Source organism: Saimiri boliviensis, chromosome 11 (genome assembly GCF_048565385.1).
Source record: "Saimiri boliviensis isolate mSaiBol1 chromosome 11, mSaiBol1.pri, whole genome shotgun sequence".
NCBI classification, from domain to species: Eukaryota; Metazoa; Chordata; class Mammalia; order Primates; family Cebidae; genus Saimiri; species Saimiri boliviensis.
In genome coordinates this window covers 31,653,183-31,677,493 of record NC_133459.1, presented here as the reverse complement: position 1 = coordinate 31,677,493, position 24,311 = coordinate 31,653,183, and the positions used below count along the sequence as shown (strand labels likewise).

The following is a 24,311-nucleotide window of genomic DNA, read 5'->3' as shown; positions in this document are numbered from 1 at the left end:
AGGAAAACATCTGTATCACTCCCCTGCTTAAAACTATTAATTGACTACCTAACTTACGACTTCTCATTATGTCTTTGAGAACTTATTTGATCTATTTGTATCATTTAAGCTCCTTTATAGTCTCCAACCATCTTTTGATTTTCTTTTCTTTTTTTTTTTTTTTTTTTTTTTTTTGAGACGGAGTTTTGCTCTTGTTACCCAGGCTGGAGTGCAATGGCGCGATCTCGGCTCACCGCAACCTCCGCCTCCTGGGTTCAGGCAATTCTCCTGCCTCAGCCTCCTGAGTAGCTGGGATTATAGGCACGCACCACCATGCCCAGCTAATTTTTTGTATTTTTAGTAGAGATGGGGTTTCACCATGTTGACCAGGTTGGTCTCGATCTCTCGACCTCGTGATCCACCCGCCTCAGCCTCCCAAAGTGCTGGGATTACAGGCTTGAGCCACCACGCCCGGCTTTGATTTTATTTTCTATTTTTCACTTACATCACTATTTCCTAAGGTATGTCATGGGCATTGCTTGAAATAAAAATGTTTTGTGAGGAAATAAGCTTGGAAAATATTGAGTTAAACAAAATAAAGCAAGTTTATGAATTTCTTAGAGTCTTTAAATATGCTAATATGCTTATATGTAGTATAAATCTTCAATATAGGCCGGGTGCGGTGGCTCAAGCCTGTAATCCCAGCACTTTGGGAGGCCGAGGCGGGTGGATCACGAGGTCGAGAGATCGAGACCAACCTGGTCAACATGGTGAAACCCCGTCTCTACTAAAAATACAAAAAATTAGCTGGGCATGGTGACGTGTGCCTATAATCCCAGCTACTCAGGAGGCTGAGGCAGGAGAATTGCCTGAACCCAGGAGGCGGAGGTTGCGGTGAGCCGAGATTGCGCCATTGCACTCCAGCCTGGGTAACAAGAGCAAAACTCCGTCTCAAAGAAAATAAATAAATAAAATAAATCTTCAATATAATATAATTCTCCCAACCTAGATCACCAGGAAACATGTTTTTGTTTTTTTCTGTAGCTTTTTTTTTTTTTTTTTTTTTGAGACAGAGTTTCGCTCTTGTTACCCAGGCTGGAGTGCAATGGCGCGATCTCGGCTCACCGCAACCTCCGCCTCCTGGGTTCAGGCAATTCTCCTGCCTCAGCCTCCTGAGTAGCTGGGATTACAGGCATGTGCCACCATGCCCAGCTAATTTTTTGTATTTTTAGTAGAGATGGGGTTTCACCATTTGGCCAGGCTGGTCTTGAACTCCTGACTTCAAGTGATCCACCTGCCTCTGCCTCCCAAAGTGTTGGGATTACAGGTGTGAGCCACCACACCCGGCTTTAAAAGATACTTTTGGAATGGTATAATGTTGAACCCTGGGTGAGTACTGGGTATTACAAAAAGAAATTAGACATGGTCTTCTTGACAGGAAGTTTTACCTGGTAGAGGAGTCAGACATAATTCTGTCAGACAGATTGATACATATCACATGACACAAAAATGTCATGTGATGAATACTAAAGAAAATATAAGTGCTTTTAGATGAACAATAGATTTTGCGTGATGGTTTCAAGAAAGATTTCACAGAGGAGCAGGCATGGTGGTGTGCACCTGTGGTCCCAGCTACTCAGGAGGCTGAGGTGGGAGGATTAGTTGAGCCCAGAAGTTCGAGACCAGCCTGGGTAACATAGCAAGACCCCATCCCTGGGAAGTGACTAGAAATCAACCTGAAAAGGTGGATTGGATTCAGGTTGATAGGCCTGTGTAAGCCATGCAAATACATTTTGTATTGAAGCACTTTTTCTCTTTTTTTTCTTTGAAGCATTTTAAGCAAAAGAGTAACCTCATGATAGATAACCTTATAGAATGGAATTTGGGTGGAGTAGGGAATAGGGACACAAGATGAGGAGGCTCTTGGAGTTGTCTAGCCTAGAGATGGGTCTTAAATAGGGCAGGAAAAATGAAGATGGTAAGCTTGGCCCGTGTCTACCACCCTGATGCCTACTAGGGGTCTGTTTGGAAATGGGTAACCTAGTTATGTTACATGACTTGGGGATGGAAAGTACAAACATGATATAGGAACACATTTCTTTAACCAACAGAGTCTGTTGGAACATGATCAAATTTATACTAATGGAAATCTTTTTTTCCAGGGCTGAAGCTAGGTAATGCTTTGGTCCAGCTTGTCACTTTATGATGTTTCTGAAGATATAGGAAATTAATAAAATGAGTACAAATTGTATGAACTTAAGCAGCAGGGTGGTCTGTATTCTCTTTCTTTTTTATTACTTTTTAACTTTTTGAGATAGGGTCTAACTCTGTAATTCTGTTACCTGTGCTGGAGTGCAGTGGTACAATTTCAGCTCACTGCAACCTTGACCTTCCAGGCTCAGGGGATCCTCCCATGTTAGCCTCCTAACTGGGACTACAGGCATGTGCCACCACATGCCAATGCACCCCACCACACTTAGCTAATTTTTTGTTGTTGTTATTTGAAGACAGAGTCTCACTCTGTCACCCAGGCTGGAGTGCAGTGGTGCAATCTTGGCTCACAGCAACCTCTGCCTCCTGGATTCAGGTGATTCTCCTGCCTCAGCCTCCTGAATAGCTGGGAGTAGCTGAGACTACAAACATGTGCCACCATGCCGGGCTAATTTTTTTGTATTTTTAGTAGAGACAGGGTTTTGTCGTGTTGGCCAGGCTGTTCTAGAACTCCTGACCTAAGGCGATCTACACACCTCAGCCTCCCAAAGTACTGGGATTACAGGCATGAGCCACCGTGCCTGGCCTAATTTTTGTATCTTTCGCAGAGATGGAATTTCACCATGTTGCCCTGGCTGGTCTTGAACTCCTGGGTTCAAGTGATCCTCCCAGCTTTGCCTCACAAAGTGCTGGGATTATAGGCGTGAGCCACTGCACCCAGCTGTGTCTGTGTTCTTCACAGCATGTAATTTTCTACACCTTTCTTTTACCTTCTAATTAGCAAGCCTGAATGCTTGGTTAAGCTAAAAGAGCAGAGTAGGAGAGAGGCATCAGCGTGGGACATGGAAGAGAAGGAACAAGATGGACAGGGCAATTGGTTCTTAAAAAGATGAGGTTGTTTTTCTCTTTTCTTTTCCTTTTATTTGAGACAAGGTCTGGTTTTATCACTGAGGCTGGAGTGTACTGGCACAATCTCGGCTCACTGCAACCTCCACCTCCTGGACTGAAGCCATCCTTCCACCACAGCCTCCTGAGTGGTTAGGACTACATGCATGCACCACCATGCCTGGTTAATTTTTGTTATTTTTTTTTGTAGAGATGGGGTTCTGCCATGTTGCCCATACTGATCTCTTAACTCCTGAGCTCAAGTAATCCACCCACCTCAGCCTCCCAAAGTGCTAGAATTACAGGTGTGATCCACTGTGCCCAGGCGAGGTTTTTTCCAACTGTTGGGAAGATTACCCTATTCAGAACTTAAGGAGTTACTGCTAAAATGGTTTTTTTTTTTTTTTTTTTTTTTTTTTTTTTTTTTTTTTTTTTTTTGATACGGAGTTTCGCTCTTGTTGCCCAGGCTGGAGTGCAATGGCACGATCTCGGCTCACCGCAACCTCCGCCTCCTGGGTTCAGGCAATTCTCCTGCCTCAGCCTCCTGAGTAGCTGGGATTACAGGCACACGCCACCATGCCCAGCTAATTTTTAGTATTTTTAGTAGAGATGGGGTTTCACCATGTTGACCAGGATGGTCTTAAAATGGGTTTATATGAAATTTTAGGATTAGGTTACAGTACCTGGCATATAATAAGCCAATAGATAAATAGATATATTGCAAAGATTGCTTTAGAGCAGAGTGATAGCCTAGGAGAAGACCTAGAATGCCCTGGGGAAAGTCAGACAACCAAAACAAGAGAGGGTCTCTGTTATTCATGCAACACAGATATTTTGAGCATGACCCAGTATACTAGACTGAGGTTAAAAAGTGGATGATAGCCGGGCGTGGTGGCTCAAGCCTGTAATCCCAGCACTTTGGGAGGCCGAGGCGAGTGGATCACGAGGTCGAGAGTTCGAGACCATCCTGGTCAACATGGTGAAACCCCGTCTCTACTAAAAATACAAAAAATCAGCTGGGCATGGTGGCGTGTGCCTGTAATCCCAGCTACTCAGGAGGCTGAGGCAGGAGAATTGCCTGAACCCAGGAGGCGGAGGTTGCGGTGAGCCGAGATCACGCCATTGCACTCCAGCCTGGGTAACGAGCGAAACTCCGTCTCAAAAAAAAAAAAAAAAAAAAAAAAAGTGGATGATATTGCCGGGCACAGTGGCTCACGCCTGTATTCCCAACACTTTGGAAGGCCAAGACGGGTGGATCACTAGGTCAGGAACTCAAGACTAGCCTGGCCAAGATGGTGAAACCCCATCTCTACTAAAAAATAAAAATTAAAAAAATTAGCCAGGCGTGGTGGCGGGTGCCTATAATCCTAGCTACTCAGGAGGCTGAGGCAGAGGGTTGCCTGAACCCGGGAGGTGGAGGTTGCAGTGAGCTGAGATCATGTCATTGCACTTCAGCCTGGGTGACAGAACAAGACTCTGTCTCAAAAAAAAAAAAAAGTGAATGCTACGTCTCCTTAAGTCCAGTGTGGTTTGGGAGGCAAGCATATAAATAGTTACAATATAATGTGATAAGGGTTATCACATTATATAATTGTGCACACCCACAACCTAGGCAACCAGCTGCCTAGAGAGGTTAAATATATTTTACAGAGAAGATGACACTTGAGTTGGTTCTTAAATGGGTACTTGTCAGGGCAAGAAGTAAGGACAAGACATTTCTAGGTAGAAGGAATAGCATATGTAAAGGCCAGGAAGTAGGACAGACTGTGCGAATGTTTTTACACCATACATCTTTCAGGACAAGATCTCACATGCAGTTTTTTTTTGTTGTTGTTGTTTTTTTTTTGAGACGGAGTTTCGCTTTTGTTACCCAGGCTGGAGTGCAATGGCGCGATCTCGGCTCACCGCAACCTCCGCCTCCTGGGTTCAAGCAATTCTCCTGCCTCAGCCTCCTGAGTAGCTGGGATTACAGGCACGTGCCACCATGCCCAGCTAATTTTTTGTATTTTTAGTAGAGACGGGGTTTCACCATGTTGACCAGGAGGGTCTCGATCTCTCGACCTCGTGATCCACCCGCCTCAGCCTCCCAAACTGCTGGGATTACAGGCTTGAGCCACCGCGCCCGGCTTCACATGCAGTTTTAGAACATGTTTGGCTACATTTTATTGTGGCAAGTACCTATACCTCCATTTGGTGGAATAGAAGCAAAGATTTGGATTTTTTTTTTTTTTTTTTTTTTTTTTTGAGACAGAGTTTGTCTCCTGTTGTCCAGGCTGGAGTGCCATGGCACAATCTTGGCTCACTGCAACCTCTGCCTCCCCGGTTCAAGCAGTTCTCCTGCCTCAGCCTCCCAAGTAGCTAGGATTACAGGCATGCGCCACCACACCTGGCTAATTTTTGTATTTTTAGTAGAGGCAGGATTTCACCATGTTGGCCATGCTGGTCTTGAACTCCTGACCTCAGGTGATCCACCTGCCTCAGCCTCCCAAAGTGCTGGGATTACAGGCATGCACCACCATGCCCAGCTGGTTTGGAGATTTTAATAGTAGCGTGTCATGCAGCATGAGTCAGAGGCAAGAGCTCATCAGACCAGGTACCCAAAAACAGGAATGCCAAATCTTATGCCCTAAGTAGTTCTATGTCATATTAATAGATTGCTGTGGATTCATGAGTATTTGAGAGGGTTATTTTTCTTCCTTGGGCACCAGATTACACACTCAAAATTGACGTTGTCAATCCTATCAAATACTCTTCTTTTTTAAAAAAATAAAAAATGAGCCAGTGGTTTGGTGGCTCACACTTGTAATCCCAGCACTTTGGGAGGCGGAGGCAGGTGGATCACTTGAGGCCAGGAGTTCAAGGCCAGCCTGGCCAACATGGTGAAACCCCATCTCTACTAAAAATACAGAAAAATTAGCTGGCCGTGGTGGCAGGTGCCTGTAAGTTCAGTACTTGAGAGGCTGAGGCAGGAGAATCGCCTAAACCTGGGAGGCAGAGGTTGCGGTGAGCCGAGATCATGCCATTCCACTTCAGCCTGGGCAACAAGAGCAAAACTCCATCTCAAAAAAAAAAAAAAAAGAAGAAGTAGGGTCTAGGGGGAATGTTAATAAACATTTGCTTTTGCCATTTGAGGTAGGAATGGATGATGAAGTGTTCGGGGCTCCCTATTGGCTGTCCACTTAATTTGTATCTTTAGAAGTTAACTTAATACTTTTCTGAGGTCATCCAGTAACTTTCCAATTTAATGCAAAATAAGAAGTAAAGAAGTTTCTTGAGGAGACTCGTTGTTTATCTTTAGTAGTTATTTTGCAGCTAGGTGGGGTAAATTTGCTCAGAACTCCTACAGGATATGAATCATTTACATTCATAGGTTGACCTATTCTCACTTTGTTATTTCTGAGAAAAGTTTTAATACAGCTGTATTATATAACATAGGGGATATGTTGTCATTTATATTTTCAGCCTCAGTCTCAGATCAATTTACAGAATCTATGGTAAACATTAGAACTTGAGTTGTTATGATTAACATGAAATATACCTTCAAATAAACAAGCAAACTGTAGAATAAATCCCAGAAATGTTATTAGCGTTTTGCACAAGTTATTTGAGATCTTTGAATATTGGATGAGAGTGTGGAATAGAGGACAGAATGCAGATGGCAACACAGAAACCTGCAGTTACTGATCTTTTTAAAACTGTGTGATAGACCAAGCTTGGTGGCTCACACCTGTAATCCTAGTGCTTTGGGAGGCCAAGGTGAGAGGATTGCTTGTCCTGCCTGGACAACAAAGCAAGACTGACCCCATCTCTACAAAAAAAAAAAAAAAAGGTAAAAGTTAGCTGGACATGGTGGTATGCACTGCTACCTGGGAGAGTGAAATGGGATCATTTAAGTCCAGGAGTTTCAGGTTGCAACAGTGAGCTATCATCACACCACTGTCCACAAGCTGGGAGACAGAGTAAGACCTTGTCTCCTTAAAAAATAAATAAATAAATAAAAATTGTGTGATGAAACTTTCATAACTTTCCATTTGTTTCTACTTATTTATTTATTTTCAGACAGGATCTCGCTCTGTCACCCAGGCTAGAGTGCAGTGGTACAAACTTGGCTCACTGGAGCCTCAATCTCCTGGCCTCGAGCAATCCTTCCATCTCAGCCTTCCAAGTAGCTGTGACTGCAGGAATGTGCTGCCACCATTTTTTTTTTTTGGCAGAGTTTTGCTCTTGTTGCCCAGTCTGGAGTGCAGTAGCACCATCTCCCAGGTTCAAACGATTCTCCTGCCTCAGCCTCCTGAGTAGCTGGGACTACAGGCGTGCACCAATATGTCCAGCTAATTTTTGTGTTTTTAGTAGAGACAGTGTTTCACTATGTTGGCCAAGCTGGTCTCGAACTCCTGACCTTGTGATCCACCCACCTCAGCCTCCCCAAAGTGCTGGGATTACAGGCGTGAGCCACTGTACCTGGCCTTTTTTTTTTTTTTTTTAAATAGAGAAAATGTCTCGTTGCTGTGTTGCCCAGGCTGGCCTCAGAATCTGGCCTGAAGCGATCTTCATGGCTCAGTGTCCCAAAGCGCTGAGATTACCGGCATGAGCCACCTCACCTGGCTAAAATTTTATTTTATACAAGTATTATATTGTCTTGTTAGAGTAATCTGAGCATTTAATTGACACATTTGGAATTAATCAGAAAGGCTAATAGTTATATAAATCTATTGGATTGTTTGTGTGAGACTAATTCTTTGTAAATGAACATGAACTACAAGAAATGGTTGACATTAGTGCTGATAAAGTCTGAATCTTTATATAAAGAATATGTGTCACAGCTGAGCGCAGTGGCCTGTAATCCCAGCACTTTGGGAGGCTAAAGCAGGCGAATCACCAAAGGTCAGGAGTTCGAGACCAGCCTTGCCAACATGGTGAAGCCCCATCTCTACTAAAAATACAAAAAAATTAGCCAGGCATGATGGCAGGCACCTGTAGTCCCAATTACTCTGGAGGCTGAGGCAGTAGAATCACGAACCCGGGAGGCAGAGATTGCAGTGAGCCAAGATCACACCACTACACTCCATCATGGGTAAAAGAGTAAGACTTCGTCTCAAAAAAAAAAAAAAAAAAAAAAAATGTGTCAGAAGAGAGAAAGGGAGGTATGGACTTAATGCTATTAATTTATAAAATAGAGGCATGGTATTCTTGTATTCTGGAGCCTATCAAGACATTTCAAAGTATAGATTTGAATTGGAAAAGTATGGAAAGATAAGATGAACTTTCAAGAGGAGATGCTGATCGTAAGTCCATTTAGGGTTATTGTCTCTGTGACTATGGTCAGACCAGCTTTGCTGTGGAACTTAAGAATGAAAAAGTAGTATGGCGGCTCACACCTGTAATTCCAGCACTTTGGGAGGCTGAGGCAGGCTGATTGCTTGAGACTAGCATGGGCAAAATGGCAAAACCCCATCTCTACAAAAAATTACAAAAATTAGCCAAGTGTGGTGTTGCACACCTGTAGTCCCAGCTACTCTGGAAGCTGAGGCAAGAGGATCGCTTGAGCCTGGGATGCGGAAGTTGCAGTGAACCAACATTGCACCACTTCATTCCAGCCTGGATGACAGAGTGAAACCCTATCTCAAAAAAAAAAAGGAAAAAAAAGAAAAGAGAACTTGAAACTTGCTTTAGTTTTTGTGATAGCTCTTTATTTCACTAATGTTCTGTTCCTTCATATAAACAAATGCTAATCTCTCTAAATATAGCAAACTGTCAAAAGGAAATAGTTTTGCACCCCGTTATTTATGAAACTTGCTACGACAAACTACTCCTAAAGCAGCTTCAGCTATGACTGAATAAATGCTAGAAATCCAGTATAAATATGATACTCCACTTCCATTTTTTTCTTCTTCCACCTCCATGTTTTAAAGGAAATAAATGATTTGTGGTTTTGGAATCTCAAGAAACTTACGGCCAGGCGTGGTGGCTTGTGACTGTAATCCCAGCCCTTTGGGAGGCCAAGGCAGGTGGATCACCTGAAGTCAGGAGTTTGAGACCAGCCTGGCCAACATGGCAAAACCTGTCTCTACTAAAAATACAAAAAAACATTAGCAGGACGTGGTGGCTTACGCCTGTAATCCCAGCTACTAGGGAGCCTGAGGCAGGAGAATCTCTTAAACCCAGGAGGTGGAGGTTGCAGTGACCCGAGATTGCACAGCCATTGCACTCCAGCCTGGGTGACAGAGCAAGACTCTGTCTCAAAAAAAGAAAGGAAATATACTTTCTTACATGGGATATATTTTATAGTTGGTCAAATGTGCTTATGTGTATGTGTGTGTATTCTTTTCTCTGTATCATATGTGATAGTGGGGTAGTGCCAAACAGTGTTAACAGTGATGAATACTGTCTCTTTTGGTTAGATCGTTCTTACCTTACTGGTATCTCTTCCTGTTTCCTTACCTAGTTATGCTGTAATTGCCTATGGCTGTGCCAGCTGCCCGAAGCTAACTTGTGAGAGGGAAGGCTGCCAGACCGAGTTCTGCTACCACTGCAAGCAGATATGGCATCCAAATCAAACATGCGACATGGCCCGTCAACAGAGGGCCCAGACTTTACGAGTTCGGACCAAACACACTTCAGGTCTCAGTTATGGGCAAGAATCTGGACCAGGTATAAGTTGGCATTATCTAATTGTCTCCTTATTTGGTATTTCAGATGTGAGCCCGAGTCTGAAAGAGATTATCTTATTGTATAACCCAAGTACTCCAAAGGATCAGAGAGCAGAAAATATCATTTGGTAATACTTTCTTTTTTTTTTTTTTTTTTTTTTGAGATGGAGTTTCACTCTTGTTACCCAGGCTGGAGTGCAATGGCGCGATCTCGGCTCACCGCAACCTCCGCCTCCTGGGTTCAGGCAATTCTCCTGCCTCAGCCTCCTGAGTAGCTGGGATTACAGGCATGCGCCACCACGCCCAGCTAATTTTTTGTATTTTTAGTAGAGACGGGGTTTCACCATGTTGACCAGGATGGTCTCGATCTCTCGACCTCGTGATCCACCCGCCTCAGCCTCCCAAAGTGCTGGGATTACAGGCTTGAGCCACCGCGCCCGGCCATGGTAATACTTTCAATATTATAATAGGGATAGAGCTTCTCTCTGGCATTTACAGGTTATACAACCCATATAAAATTGAAATGCAACAAAATTGAATTGTGTAGTTTCTACTTTCTTAGTAATATGTCCCAGATTGGAGAGCAGTTGGTTCGTTTTGTTTTGCCAAGGGCTTCTTCAAAACTTTCATTGTGAACAGAAAGACATTTAGTTAGTATTAAACCTATAGTGTTTGCCTTCAAGCTGCCTTTGGAAGTAGAGTACAGATGGAATAAAAGGAAACAATAATGGTATAGATTAATGATTAACTTTAAAAGGAGGAATGTCGTACATTTGGCTCCAACCTTGACAAGTCAGAGTAAACCTATTTTAAAATGTCAGTGGATTTATTACTTTGTACTTTATTTTACTGATGTCATTTGGGAGAGGCTGGTAGGAAAGATTTTGCCATTTACTTTTTCCTGACACAGCATAATTTCCTAAATTGTCATTTTATTAGGATAGTTCATAGCTTGCTGTGAAAATTATCAAGTATATGCTACATAACATACCCAATTGTTTTTAGGTTTTGAATTTAAAAGTATTATGGGAAGGGAATGTGGGCTGTGTTAACAGCAAATCACTATGATACGGGTTGAATCTCAAAAATAAATTTCCCAAACTTAAGTTTTTCAAAATGTAAAGCTGGCTGTGCCCAGGAGCTCACACCTGTAATCCCAGCACTTTGGAAGGCTGAGGCAGGTGGATCACAAGGTCAGGAGATCGAGACCATCCTGGCTAACACAGTGAAAGGGGGGTCTCTACTAACAATACAAAAAATTAGCCGATGTGGTGGCACGCGCCTATAGTCCCCAGCTACTTAGGAGGCTGAGGCAGGAGAATCGCTTGAATCCAGGAGGGGGAAGTTGCAGTGAGCCAAGATCGCACCACTGCACTCCAGCCTGGTGGCAGAGTAAGGCTCAGTCTCAAAAAAAAAAGTAAAGCTAATTCTAGGCTGCAGGCTATTCTTTCTGTAGGATTCTTCTTTTAAAATCTGCCAGCCTGTTAACTGGTAGAAATTTATTTTTCTTGGAAACATCTTTCTCCCTTAGGAAGTCTCCTTGCTAGAGTGTGGTTTAAGTGCTGTGTAAGATGCCAGTTGTTGGGATAGGCAGCTCAATATGAGATAGGATTCATTTTATGAAAATTCCTGAGGTCTAGACATAGCCAATTTTCCAGTAAAGTGGGTTGTCCAGTTTGGAGTGTTCAGTGAAGAGTTCTTGACTGCTGCCCCATTTCTTACATATACTCCTTGGAGTAATTAAATCAAACTGGGTTTAACTGGGGATGTTTTTCTACCCATTCTTCCTCCCCGGCTCATAGCAGATGACATCAAGCCATGCCCACGATGCAGTGCTTACATTATCAAGATGAATGATGGAAGCTGTAATCACATGACTTGTGCAGTGTGTGGCTGTGAATTCTGCTGGCTTTGTATGAAAGAGATCTCAGACTTGCATTACCTCAGGTAAGATGGGAAATGCATCTGCTGCTTTAGTAGTCTTATTCCCTTACTGATTACAGAAAAGGATGTCAAAGAGACACAGCCATTCTCTCATTACAGATTGAGGAAGCTGTGAAAAGTTCCTCTGACAGGCTTCTCTTTTGTTTACACCAGCTACTGTTCTAGATCTTTCTTTCTTTCTTTTTTTTTTTTTTTTTTTTTTTTGAGACGGAGTTTCGCGATTGTTACCCAGGCTGGAGTGCAATGGCGCGATCTCGGCTCACCGCAACCTCCGCCTCCTGGGTTCAAGCAATTCTCCTGCCTCAGCCTCCTGAATAGCTGGGATTACAGGCACGCGCCACCACGCCCAGCTAGTTTTTTGTATTTTTAGTAGAGACGGGGTTTCGCCATGTTGACCAGGATGGTCTCGATCTCTCGACCTCGTGATCCTCCCGCCTCGGCCTCCCAAAGTGCTGGGATTACAGGCTTGAGCCACCGCGCCCGGCTGTTCTAGATCTTTCTACCTTTCTTTGCTTTTTTTTTTAATTAGATGGAAAATCCCTCTGGTTACCCAGGCTGGAGTGCAGTGGCGTGATCTTGACTTACCGCAACCTCTGCCTCCCAGGTTCAAGCAATTCTCCTGCCCCAGCCTCCCAAATAGCTGGGATTACAAGCACCCACCACCATGCCTGGCTAATTTTTGTATTTTTAGTAGAGGTGGGGTTTCATGTTGGCCAGGCTGGTCTTTAACTTCTGACCTCAGGTGATCCACCCACCTCAGCCTCCCAAAGCGCTGGGATTATAAGCATGAGCCACCATGCTCGGCCTCTTTCTTTGCTTTTATGCATGCCATATTCCAGGTAGTCTGGACTTGCTCTTTCCTTTTTGCTGTCAATGCCTCTGTACTTGTTCATCTTCTTTCCTTTGCCTAGAATGCTTTCTGCCCGCCTTCCAGTATCCTCCTTTTATCTCAACTTGTTCAGTTCTTATCCTTTAAGAACCACTTAAATGCCATTTCATCCATGATGCCTCTCCTTTTTCTCCCTCATTCTTTGACTTTCTTTTGTCTTTTGTCGTAAGTATTGTCAGTACTTTATGTGTGATACCCTGCTTTTTGCCAGCTAAAACTAACTCTCCTTTCCCCTGACTAAAAGCTGTTCAGGCTCTTTATGTTAGCCGTTTTTTAGCTGAACAGACTCCATCTTGGCTTCTTCATTTTAGTAACCTTCTCCCCATTAAGTATATAACTGTAGTATAAAACAGGGTCAGACTGACTCTGGGCACCCAGAAATGCCTTTATTGATAAGAGGCTGAGTAAAGTGTTATCAGCAGAGCCTGGAAATGCAGCTGCAGTGAGTGCCTAGAGCCCGCCTTATCTGTAAGTTTATGTCTTTCATGACAGCTGTACTCCTCACACTTGGCACTGTTTTATTTCTTGTGTATCAGTTTTTCTTATTAACTTTTTGCTTGCTCTGCCTTTGTGAAAACTTTGTTTCAGGTAGGTCCCCCCCTTCCTATTAAAACTAGTGTATAAAAGACCACCTAACTTTTTCTTCAGGCCGAGAGAATTTTGGGCATTAGCCACTCTCAGTCGCCGGCTTAATAAAGAACTCATAATTGATTCTCAGAGTGTGGCGCACTCCTTGACTTGCTCGGGTACAACATATGCTTCACGTACATGTCTTATCTTACTTTCTTGAGGCTAGAGTTGTGACCTTTTTATAGTTTTTTGCATTTAGTGAGTTTCCAAGGAATTCATTGAGTGATTTTTTTTTTTTTTTTTAAGACAAGAGCTTTGCTCTGTCGCCCAGGCTGGAGTCCAGTGGCTCGATCTCAGCTCACTGCAACTATCACCTCCTGGGTTCAAGTGATTCTCCTGCCTCAGCCTCCCAAGTAGCTGGGATTACAGGTGCCTGCCACCACACTGGCTAATTTTTGTATTTTTATATTTCTAGTAGAGACAGGGTTTCAACATGTTGGCCAGGCTGATCTCGAACTCCTAACCTTAGGTGATCCATCCATCTTGGCCTCCCAAAGTGCTGGGATTACAAGCATGAGCCACTGTGTCCAGCCTCATTGAGTGAATATTAAAATATTGTTCTGGAGGAGTTCTTATTTACAAACAAAATGTTAATATTTACAAAAAAACATTCATTGTGTAAATGAAACAACACCTTCATTTCCAATTTGTCAAACATTTGAGTACTTATATGTACTAGGCATTGGGGACATAGAGGTGAATAAGATATGATCCCTATTTTCTTTTTCTTTTTGCAACAGAGTCTCACTTTGTTGTCAGGCTGGAGTGCAGTGGCATGATCTTGGTTCACTGCAACCTCCACCACCTGGGTTCAAGCAGTTCTCTTACCTCAGCCTCCCGAGTAGCTGGGACTACTTGTGGCCTACCATGCCCAGCTAATTTTTATATTTTTAGAGATGGGGTTTCACATGTTGGCCAGGGTGGTCTCCCTCTCTTGACCCTGTGATCCACCCACCTCAGCCTCCCGAAGTGCTGAGATTACAGGCGTGAGCCACCACACCTGGCCATGATCCCTATTTTCAAAATTGCTTATCCCATCTAGTAGAAAAGATAGTACAAAGAGAATGGGCAAAAATGGTTGGGCACAGAAGGACTGAATGTAAAAGTAGCCAAACTCAGAATACCAAGCTGATACAAAGGGTATGATGAGATATTTTTATATCATCTCCCAGAAACATGGTTTGCAGTATCTATTAGGTGTCGTAGGACATATGCTAAGAAAACTACACAAATCAAAGCATTCATTAGCTGCATGGTGCAGTGTGTCTGAATGGGATGGCAAGTGCATGAGACTATGCAGAATCCCAAGTATTGTCACTCATGGAAGCTGCATCAGTTTTGGTAGGTTGGGGAAGATAGAATTCAGCAGAGAAGAATAGAAAAAGAATTTCAAGTCTGGAAGCCTGTCTTTATAACAACAACCAAAAAAGTTAAAAGAGTGCAGAGCTCTAATAGTCTGGCCTTGTCCTTTGCTCTCCCTTGTGTAATATATTCATTTCTTGTAACCTATTCTGTTAATCACTCTTACTGAAAAGAAGATTATTGCTGTTATCAAGCCCTCTGATAACAATAGCTGAATTTGTAATGTGGACATTAACTTCAGTCTGTTTCCCCTGCAGCCCCTCTGGCTGTACATTCTGGGGCAAGAAGCCATGGAGCCGTAAGAAGAAAATTCTTTGGCAACTGGGCACGTTGATTGGTGCTCCAGTGGGGATTTCTCTCATTGCTGGCATTGCCATTCCTGCCATGGTCATCGGCATTCCTGTTTATGTTGGAAGGAAGGTAAGAAAGACATGCTGGCTTCTGTGCTTGTTTCACCTTTAGGTTTGTTGGTAAAGGTTTGAGGGAAATGGGAAGGAGCTACATTTCAGAGCTGCCTGAAAACCAACTGGTTCTTAGATAAAAATAACCTTAATTTCTTAAATGGATTTTCATAAACCCCCATGAGATCTGAAAGTTCTTATTAACATCCTGGGCCTGGCTTATCTCAGTGACTTAAAGGTAGAATGCTGGGCTGGGCATGGTGGCTTACATCTGTAATATGTGGCCTAGCACTTTGGGAGGCCAAGGCAGGTAGATCAGTTGAACCCAGAAGTTTGAGACCAGCCTGGGCAACAAGGCAAAACCCATCTCTACCAAAAAATATATATATAAAAATTATCTAGGTATAGTAGCGTGTGCCTGTAGTCCCAGCTACTAGGGAGGCTGAAGTGAGAGGATTGCTTGAACCCAAAGAGACAGAGGTTGCAGTGAGCCAAGATTGCACCATTGCACTCCAGCCTGCATGACAGACTCCAAAAAAAAAAAAAAAAAAAAAACAAGAAGAAGGTTAAATGCTTATTTCATTCTCCTGAGTTATTTTGTCTCTTTTTGGATTAACTTTGTCTGTATTAGTTCATATCTTCCAGGTCTGAGTTAGGTTGTGAAAGATGCCTATTTGGGGTGGAGGATATGTTTTAATATAGGTAACTTACAAGTGAATATTCACCTGTCCTTTTTTCCTCTGGCAAAAGACTGATGTCCTAACCTGCTAACATGGATTTTATTTTTTTTATTCTTAGATTCATAGCAGGTATGAGGGAAGGAAAACCTCCAAACACAAGAGAAATTTGGCTATCACAGGAGGAGTGACTCTGTCGGTCATTGCATCCCCAGTTATTGCTGCAGTTAGTGTTGGTAAGCTAGTCAGGACTACACCTCTTCTCTCTCAGCTTTCTGATGATAGCAGTTTATCCAGATGGCCAGATGTTTATTAAAGACTCCTGCATTTTATGCCAATCTACCTTGATAGTTAACTCCATTAGGCACCATGATTATGATTATTTTTTAGTTTTTCAGCCACACCAAATTATATTAGAGTGTGTGATCTTTTCTTCTTTAGTGCCTGGAACTCCATCTGGCACATAGAAAAGGCTGAATTAAAGAAACTTATTTTAAGCCCTAGTTTTCACCTTTCGTCTTCCTTCTCCTCTACTTGCCATGAAATTCACAAAACAAAATTACTTTTGTTTTGTTTTGTTTAATGTCTCACATTATCTTGGGAGGCATAAGAGTTTGTTTTAGAATAATAATAGTGTAACTAACACTTAATGTGGCTCTTCATGTGCCAGGAGTGGTTCTGAGACTTTTGCATATATTTAATCCTCACAATCCTCACAAAAGGAAGCACAATTTTAATAGAAAGGTGCAGTAATTTTCCCAAGGTCACTTAGCTGGGACATGAATCAAGGCAATCTGCCCTCAGATCCTGTGCTCTTAACAGCTAAGCCATTCTACTTCACACAGCAGTACGATTTTGGAATTAATATCCTGCGGAGATCCTAAACTCCAGACAGTAGTCATTTATTTAATATTTGATTTCTGATTGGCTCAACTGGGTTAGCATTTCAGCAGTGATTAGAAGAGGAGAAAATGAAAGCAACATATATTTACTGTGAAAGGCATAGTACTTACATTGTCATCTGATTATTGACAACTTGGGAAGATAGGTCCAACGTTATACAGCTAGTAAATGGAGCCAAGAATCTAATCCAGACCTTTCTGATTTCTAGTCTGGTCATCATTCTGTTACACCAAGCAACCTTTTTGGGATAGCCAGTTTTCTGTCTGTCTTTCTTTATAAAGTGGTTTGTCCATGCCCAGGCTGGGAAGAATTCAGGGCACTTGCAACCTAATGGCCCGCTGACATGTTTCCTTCTCTTCCCCCAGGTATTGGTGTCCCCATTATGCTGGCATATGTTTATGGGGTTGTGCCCATTTCTCTTTGTCGTGGAGGTGGCTGTGGAGTTAGCACAGCCAATGGAAAAGGAGTGAAAATTGAATTTGATGAAGATGATGGTCCAATCACAGGTAAAAAGCGGGATGTTTATTTCCATTTGAACTTGTGATACACAAGATAAAAATCATTAAAAAGCACATTTTATAGGAAGATTGTCATTGGATTACTTTGGATAATGAGCTTTGTAGGGGGTAAAGTATTTTTAGCTTTTCATTTCTTTGTTCCAAAGTTATTAGGTTAATTCCCCTGGTACTTGGCCTCTGTGTGGCAGGTACAAACTAGTAGGATTCCAAGTAACTCCAAGTATGCTGGTAGTAGTAGTGATTATAATAAAGTCTTTATATCTGCACAGTACTTCATAATTTTCAGAGTATTTTACACGGTTATCTCACTTGCTTTTTACAACAAACAGCTCCCTGATGAAGGAGGATGGGGCTGTTATCCCCATTTAAATGGGAATTTCTTTCTTTCTTTCTTTCTTTTTTGACTAGTCAAGTACAGTAGTGAGAAAAGGGGGGAAAGAGTAAAACAAGGAGTTCGATCTGTAACTGAACAATTTTAAATAGGAATTTCTTTAAGCTTTTTTTTTTTTTTTTTTTTTTTTTTTTTGAGACGGGGTTTCGCTCTTGTTACCCAGGCTGGAGTGCAATGGCACGATCTCGGCTCACCGCAACCTCCGTCTCCTGGGTTCAAGCAATTCTTCTGCCTCAGCCTCCCATGTTGACCAGGATGGTCTCGATCTCTTGACCTTGTGATCCACCCACCTTGGCCTCCCAAAGTGCTGGGATTACAGGCTTGAGCCACCGCGCCCGGCCTCTTTAAGCTTTTGTCTCACTCTCTGTTAAGAACTTCATAGAGCTGAGGCTAAAACAAGTCTTCTGACTTCTACTTTAATGTGGTTTCTGTTTTACCATAGTAACTAACATAGGGCACAGAGATCCCCAAAGGTTTTTCTAGCTTTCTACTAGAAGCTTCCCATTAAAATCAACACAATGACCGGGCATGGTGGCTCATGCCTATAGTCCCAGCACTTTGGGAGGCCAAGGTGGGCAGATCACCTGAGGTCAGGAGTTCAAAACCAGCCTGACCAGCTTGGAGAAACCCCATCTCTACTAAAAATACAAAATTAGCTGGGCATGTTGGCGCATTCCTGTAATCTCAGCTACTCGGGAGGCTGAGGCAGAAGAATTGCTTGAACCCGGGAGGCAGAGGTTGTGGTGAGCTGAGATCATGCCATTGCACTCCAGCCTGGGCAACAAGAGCGAAACTCCATTTCAGAAAAAAAAAAAAAATCAGCACGTGACCTAAACATATTTTTTAAATCATATCTGGTTACGTGGAAGCAACAGTGTAGTGGAAAGAATAGTGGACTTGGAATCAGAGGACCTTAGACAAGTCATTTAGTTTTAAATTCCAGTTTTCTCATCTAAAATTGAGGCTATTAATGCCTACTTATTTGGAGGATTAAATGTGAACATATTGTTAAAATACCTGATGTGTGGTACTGCACACAGTACCTGTTCATTAAGTGAACACATTAGTACCCTGAAGAGTCATTGCAGGAAAATGCCCTGCTGACTGTTTTGATACTCTGCTGTCTTGAATTGAGATGTTTGGTTCTGTCCCCAGTGGCAGATGCCTGGCGAGCCCTCAAGAATCCCAGCATTGGAGAAAGCAGCATCGAAGGCCTGACTAGTGTATTGAGCACTAGTGGAAGCCCTACAGATGGACTCAGTGTTATGCAAGGTCCTTACAGCGAAACAGCCAGCTTTGCAGCCCTCTCAGGGGGCACACTGAGTGGCGGCATTCTCTCCAGTGGCAAGGGAAAATACAGCAGGTAAACAAATAGATAATTTCTGACAGAAATGGTTAGAATTTTGAGAAGTAACACATTGAGCCATTTCTCTGTGCCAGGCTTGTGACATACATCATCTTGCTTTGATTTAATTGTTGCTGGTTTTGGTTTATTTTTTTGTTTTTGTTTTACTTTTACAAATAGGAAAAAAGCTTAGAAAAAAGGTTACATCAGTTATGCAAAATTCTTTCCACTGTATCATAGCTGCCTCTATGTAAAGAATAGTCCTGACTTCAGATTCTCCCTTGACTACCTGAGGCTACCTGCTTCAGGAAGGGAGAGCAGGCATTTTTATAGAAATTCTAAAGCTATGTTCTCCATTAGGCTTGTCATTGGCTTTCAGTAGCATTTATACTGTACCATGGCTTATTGATGTTGGGCTTTGGGGGTGGTTTTTTGTTTTTTTACTCTGTCATCCAAGCTGGAGTGCAGTGGCACAATCATGGCCACCTGCAGCCTCAACCTCCTGGGCTCAAGCAATCCTATCACCTCAGCCTCCTGAGTAGCTGGAACGACAAGTGCACACACCATACCCAGCTAACTTTTCAAACTTTTTATAGAGATGGGGTCTTGCTGTGTTGCCCAGGCTGGTCTTGAACTCCTGGCCTCAAGCCATCCTCCCAACTCAGCCTCCCAGGGTGCTGGGATTATAGGTATGAGCCATTGCCCTTAGCTGGTTTATTGATATTGCGATCCTTACTACCTTTCTATTTCCATTTGATAGATAAGGAAAATCAGTTCTATGTACTTGTGTTGAAAATACATAAAGCTTTGTAACTAAAAAGATTGTGACTTGCTTGGTCATTTCACTAGTTAGGCAGACCAGAGCATATATTTTCAGAGGAGCATACCATGTTGCCTGAGAAGCAATTAGTTGAATGCTCCGGAGAAGAAAGGCCTACCGAGAGGTAAAGGTGGAACAAAGCAGGATAGGAAGGTAGAGGATATGTTTGCCTTCAGCTGTCTGAAGGACCTTCAGCTATGAAAAGGATTAGACTTTTATGCCTCATACCAAGAGGTAGATTAAGATGACTTGGCAGAAGCTACAGGGAAACTAATTTTGGTTCTGTATAAAGAACGTAGGGAAAAGCATCAAGAAAGCCCAAAGAGGAAAAAGGGTACCTTAGTAGATACTGAGCTGCCTATCCCTGGAAATGTTTACAGTGAGACCAGATGGCCATTTGGCTATTAGAAGGATTCAAGCAACAGATGGCAGGTGGACTGGAACTCACAGCTGAGTGCCTGTCAATCACCCGGGAGCCTCTTAAAAATAGATTTCAGGTCCCTATCCCAGAATGAATAACTTAGAATTTCCTGGAGTGGAACCGAGGGGGTGGTCTGTGTTTTGAAAAAACTCCCTGGGTGATTCTAGCACAGCCATTGCATGACCCACCTAAGTAGGTGGCCTTTCTGAAAGACTCTTCCAACTCAGAGTAATTCTGTGGCAGACCTGAAACTAGAACTCAGGTCTCTGACACTGTACTTTCCATTGAACTCCCTCATTTCCCTGCACCTTGGCACATTTTTAAAGGGCACCTAGGCAAAGGCTCAGGCAATAGGATGGAGGCTGCTTGAATGTGCAGCTGCAGGCTGCTGTTGACCTGTCTGCGCATCGCATGACTCTGGTTGTCTCTTGTCAGGGGATCCCGCCCCCACATGCTGGCATATTCACTGCTGTGCTTTCTTAAAACCAACACCCCTGTAAATAAGCAGACAGGCATAATTGGAGACTGACTTGCTGAAACTGCAGCTTAGCCAGTCCAGCTGTTCTAGGTCTGTGTAAGCCTTTCTTTTATAGGAAGTGAATGAGTCAGATGGGTTTGACTGTGAAACCCATTATGAGGAAATACTTAAGTGTGCAACAAAGTGGTGTTGAAGCCAAGAAAGGAAATAGTTAGCTCTGAGACACCATTTGGAAAGTTTGCTGCTCCAAGAGGAGGGAAGAGGTTGGCTCCTTTATGTCCTTCAGTCTCATGATGCCCTGGAGGTAATTTGATTGTTAAATGTTTGATTTCCTATTATGTGCCAGGCAGGGAAGGTGAAGTGTGAATGAGTTGTGGTCTCTTCTTTTGTGGAGTTAACAGAGGAGTGAGAGATGCATAAATTGGTATAATAAGTAGGCAGGGCCTGGGTGGTGGCTCTTGCCTGTAATCCCAACCTCAGAGGCAGAGGCAGGCAGATCACCTGAGGACAGGAGTTTGAGATCAGCTTAGCTAACATGGTGAAACCCTGTCTCTACTAAAAATATAAAAATTACCTGGGTGTGGCACCTGTAGCGGGCACCTGTAATCCCAACTACTTGGGAGGCTGAAGCAGGACAATCGCTTGAACCTGAGGGGCAAAGGTTGAGATTGTGCCACTGCACTCCAGCCTGGGTGAGTGAGACTCCCTCTCAAAAAAAAAATAAATAAATAAATAAGTAGGCGGGTGCTGTGGGAGCACTTAGCAAGAAATGAATGGTTTGCTGGGATAATGAAGGGAAGTGTTATTTCCTTTGTTGTTAAGGACTGAGTGTAAGTTTGGTAGACAATTTCTAGAGAAAGAGAATAGCATGGGCAAAGTCATGGAAGTATAAAATGTATAGGTATTTAAAGAAAGAAAAAAATTCAGAGTGACTATGATTTCAGATCTGTAGTGAGTGATGGAACTGGACAGAGTCTCCTGGCAGATCAGGAAGACCTTAAATGCCTGTTGGCAGTAGGGAGCCAAGAGTTAGAGAATTGTTAGAGTGATTGGGTCTTTGTTCACACTGGCACTGTACTAGAGGTTGTTTGACTTGGACTTAAGGGCTACTGGAGAGGGAGCCCAATGTAGTCATTGAGGCAGGAGATGATGAGAACCCGAAGTTAAGCAGTAGCTATGGGGATAGAAAGGAGGGGATGATTTCAATAGATGTTTAAGAGAAAAAATGTATGGGCATCTGTTTGCACTGTTTGACAATTAGAGAAGATCAGACAGATAACCACAATTTGCAAGAGAATAATGGACAAGATGTGTGCCAGGAAGCAGACTGTCATGGAATACTCAGGTCTCATATTAACTTGAACGTCCCCTCTTTACACAGGTTAGAAGTTCAAGCCGATGTCCAAAAGGAAATTTTCCCCAAAGACACAGCCAGTCTTGGTGCAATTAGTGACAACGCAAGCACTCGTGCTATGGCCGGTTCCATAATCAGTTCCTACAACCCACAGGACAGGTATGTGAACAGTCAGATGCCCAGGAGAGGTTGTATTTTTTGGTTGGGTATTAGGTCTCCAGAAGTTGAGTGTCTCATGGTAGGGTTCTGTGTACTATTTTGTGGGATATATAGTGTAACCTGTGAATTAATTTGAGCAAGTTCTTGGTACTAGAGTGTTCGACATCTCTTGATTCTTCTTGTTAGCACTCGATTTTTAGAGATGTCTTGTCTTTCTTCCTTTTAGATATTTTTCTCATTTTTTTCTCTTTTTTTTTCTTTTGGTCTTTCTTGGCTATTGCAACAGTGTATAATAACATGGAACTTAAAGAGCTAGTTTGGTGTTCATTGATGTCTGTGAGTCTAGGTTTTCTGCTTGCCCTTTGCTTGATAGGGTTCCCATAGCCTCTTTCTCTTTCATTTTGAGAAACTAGTATATCTGGGATGGTGTGATGGTAGTACTCTCACTGTAGGTATTCTGGCTTCTTCTACTTGTGGTATAGTAGTAAAAAGCTTTTACTTTTATATTTTGAGTAAGCTAGTGTGGGGCTCTGACCCTTAGTTGGATTTTGGAAGCTCTTTCTATATGTTTAAAGAGATTGAGGTGTATATGTGTGTACATATATAGTTAAATCAGCAAAAAGGATCTAATTGCTCTTCTCCATCTCATTTATTTTTATTTTTATATTTTTTAGAGACAGGGTCTTGCTCTGTCAACCAGGCTGGAGTGCAGTGACACAGTCATAACTCACTGCAGCCTTGAACTCCTGGGCTCAAGCAATCTTCCCATCTCAGCCTCCCGAGTAGCTGGAAGTACAGGCATGTGCATCCATGCTCAGTTAATTTTTTTATTTTAGAAACAGGGTCTCACTTTGTTGCCCAGGCTGGTCTCAAACTCCTGGGCTCAGGGGATCCTCCCACCTCGACCTCCCAAAGCACTGGGGTTATAGGCATGAGCCATCACGTCCAGTCTCCATCTCATTTGAGTGTTAAGTTAAAATTTTGTTTTTGTAAAATGTGAGCTGTAGTTCACTGTTTACCTATCTTTTTGAAATACCTAATCCTGAACCCACAAACTGCTTTTACCAACAGGGTTAGCATGACCCATGCATGACTCAGCAAAGTGGATTTTGTCTCCACAGAGAATGCAACAATATGGAAATCCAAGTGGACATTGAAGCCAAACCAAGCCACTATCAGCTGGTGAGTGGAAGCAGCACGGAGGACTCACTCCATGTTCATGCTCAGATGGCAGAGAATGAAGAAGAAGGTACCGGTGGTGGAGGCAGTGAAGAAGATCCCCCCTGCAGACACCAAAGCTGTGAACAGAAAGACTGCCTGGCCAGCAAACCTTGGGACATCAGCCTGGCCCAGCCTGAAAGCATCCGCAGTGACCTAGAGAGCTCTGATACACAGTCAGATGATGTGCCAGACATCACCTCAGATGAGTGTGGCTCCCCCCGCTCCCATACTGCAGCCTGCCCCTCGACCCCCAGAGCCCAAGGGGTACCGAGCCCAAGTGCCCATATGAACCTCTCTGCCCTAGCTGAGGGACAAACTGTCTTGAAGCCAGAAGGTACAGAAGCCAGAGTATGAAATGGAATGAATGCTCCTGTTCTGAGAAGCACACTTGTTACTGCATCTTTTGGAATTTTTTTTTTTTTTTTTTTTTGCAAGGGGTAGGGATTTATGTATTTTATTTCAAAGATTCTCTGGTCACCAGTTTTCCCCAGGGAAAGAGAAATTCACAATTTCTTACCAGATAAAACATGAAAAGTTTGCCGTTAGTCCCCCTTCCCCCTCCCTCTTTTTAGTTTTAATTTATTGGTTAAACTGATGACGGCAATCTGTGAGGTGTGTCAAAGAGTGTACATATGTATGTGTGTATATTGAATGCTAAACATATTACCGAAAGACACATTTTAATAAAGATTTCTGTCATAATTCAACTTACCTCATTTTCCTTGGCTTAGATAGTCCTGCAGAGCCAAGTGTTTGAAATAAAGCACCATCTTTGACAGTCTCTAGACCTGAATTTTTCTAATCCCAGGGAAGAAGGATTGTATTCAAATCCAACCGCAGTAGTCATCTATAAACCTATGACTCCTCTCATGACAGGAAGCAAATCTAGGCTTGTTTTGGACTCCGTAGTCAGACTGAAGAATTATTAGCTGAGTCAGCTGAATAGGGAAGCAGTAGATTAAAACTAACGTTGTTTGCCCTCTAGCGGCAGCTGTGCGATTTACTCTTAAAGTTTTATCTACCCTTTACTGCATTAGAGTCACTGTTAGTTACATGCTTCAGAGAAGGGAAGG

General features: G+C 42.9%; 1 protein-coding gene across 3 annotated transcripts in view; it reads left to right on the top strand.

The window, feature by feature from the left end:
- RNF19B (ring finger protein 19B) overlaps window positions 1–23,945 on the top strand; it is a 30,272-nt gene extending 6,327 nt beyond the window's left edge. Inside the window, exons 2-9 of one of the 3 annotated variants that reach the window (XM_039474477.2) lie at window positions 9,521–9,726; window positions 11,528–11,672; window positions 14,808–14,970; window positions 15,750–15,864; window positions 16,897–17,037; window positions 18,596–18,803; window positions 21,886–22,017; window positions 23,139–23,945. In XM_039474477.2, the coding sequence (XP_039330411.1) occupies window positions 9,521–9,726; window positions 11,528–11,672; window positions 14,808–14,970; window positions 15,750–15,864; window positions 16,897–17,037; window positions 18,596–18,803; window positions 21,886–22,017; window positions 23,139–23,592 (1,564 nt within the window). In that variant the 3' untranslated portion in view covers window positions 23,593–23,945. The remainder of the gene's footprint in view (window positions 1–9,520; window positions 9,727–11,527; window positions 11,673–14,807; window positions 14,971–15,749; window positions 15,865–16,896; window positions 17,038–18,595; window positions 18,804–21,885; window positions 22,018–23,138) is intronic. The other 2 variants (XM_039474478.2, XM_039474479.2) reach the window with 2 other exon arrangements.
- Window positions 23,946–24,311: the final 366 nt, after the last annotated feature.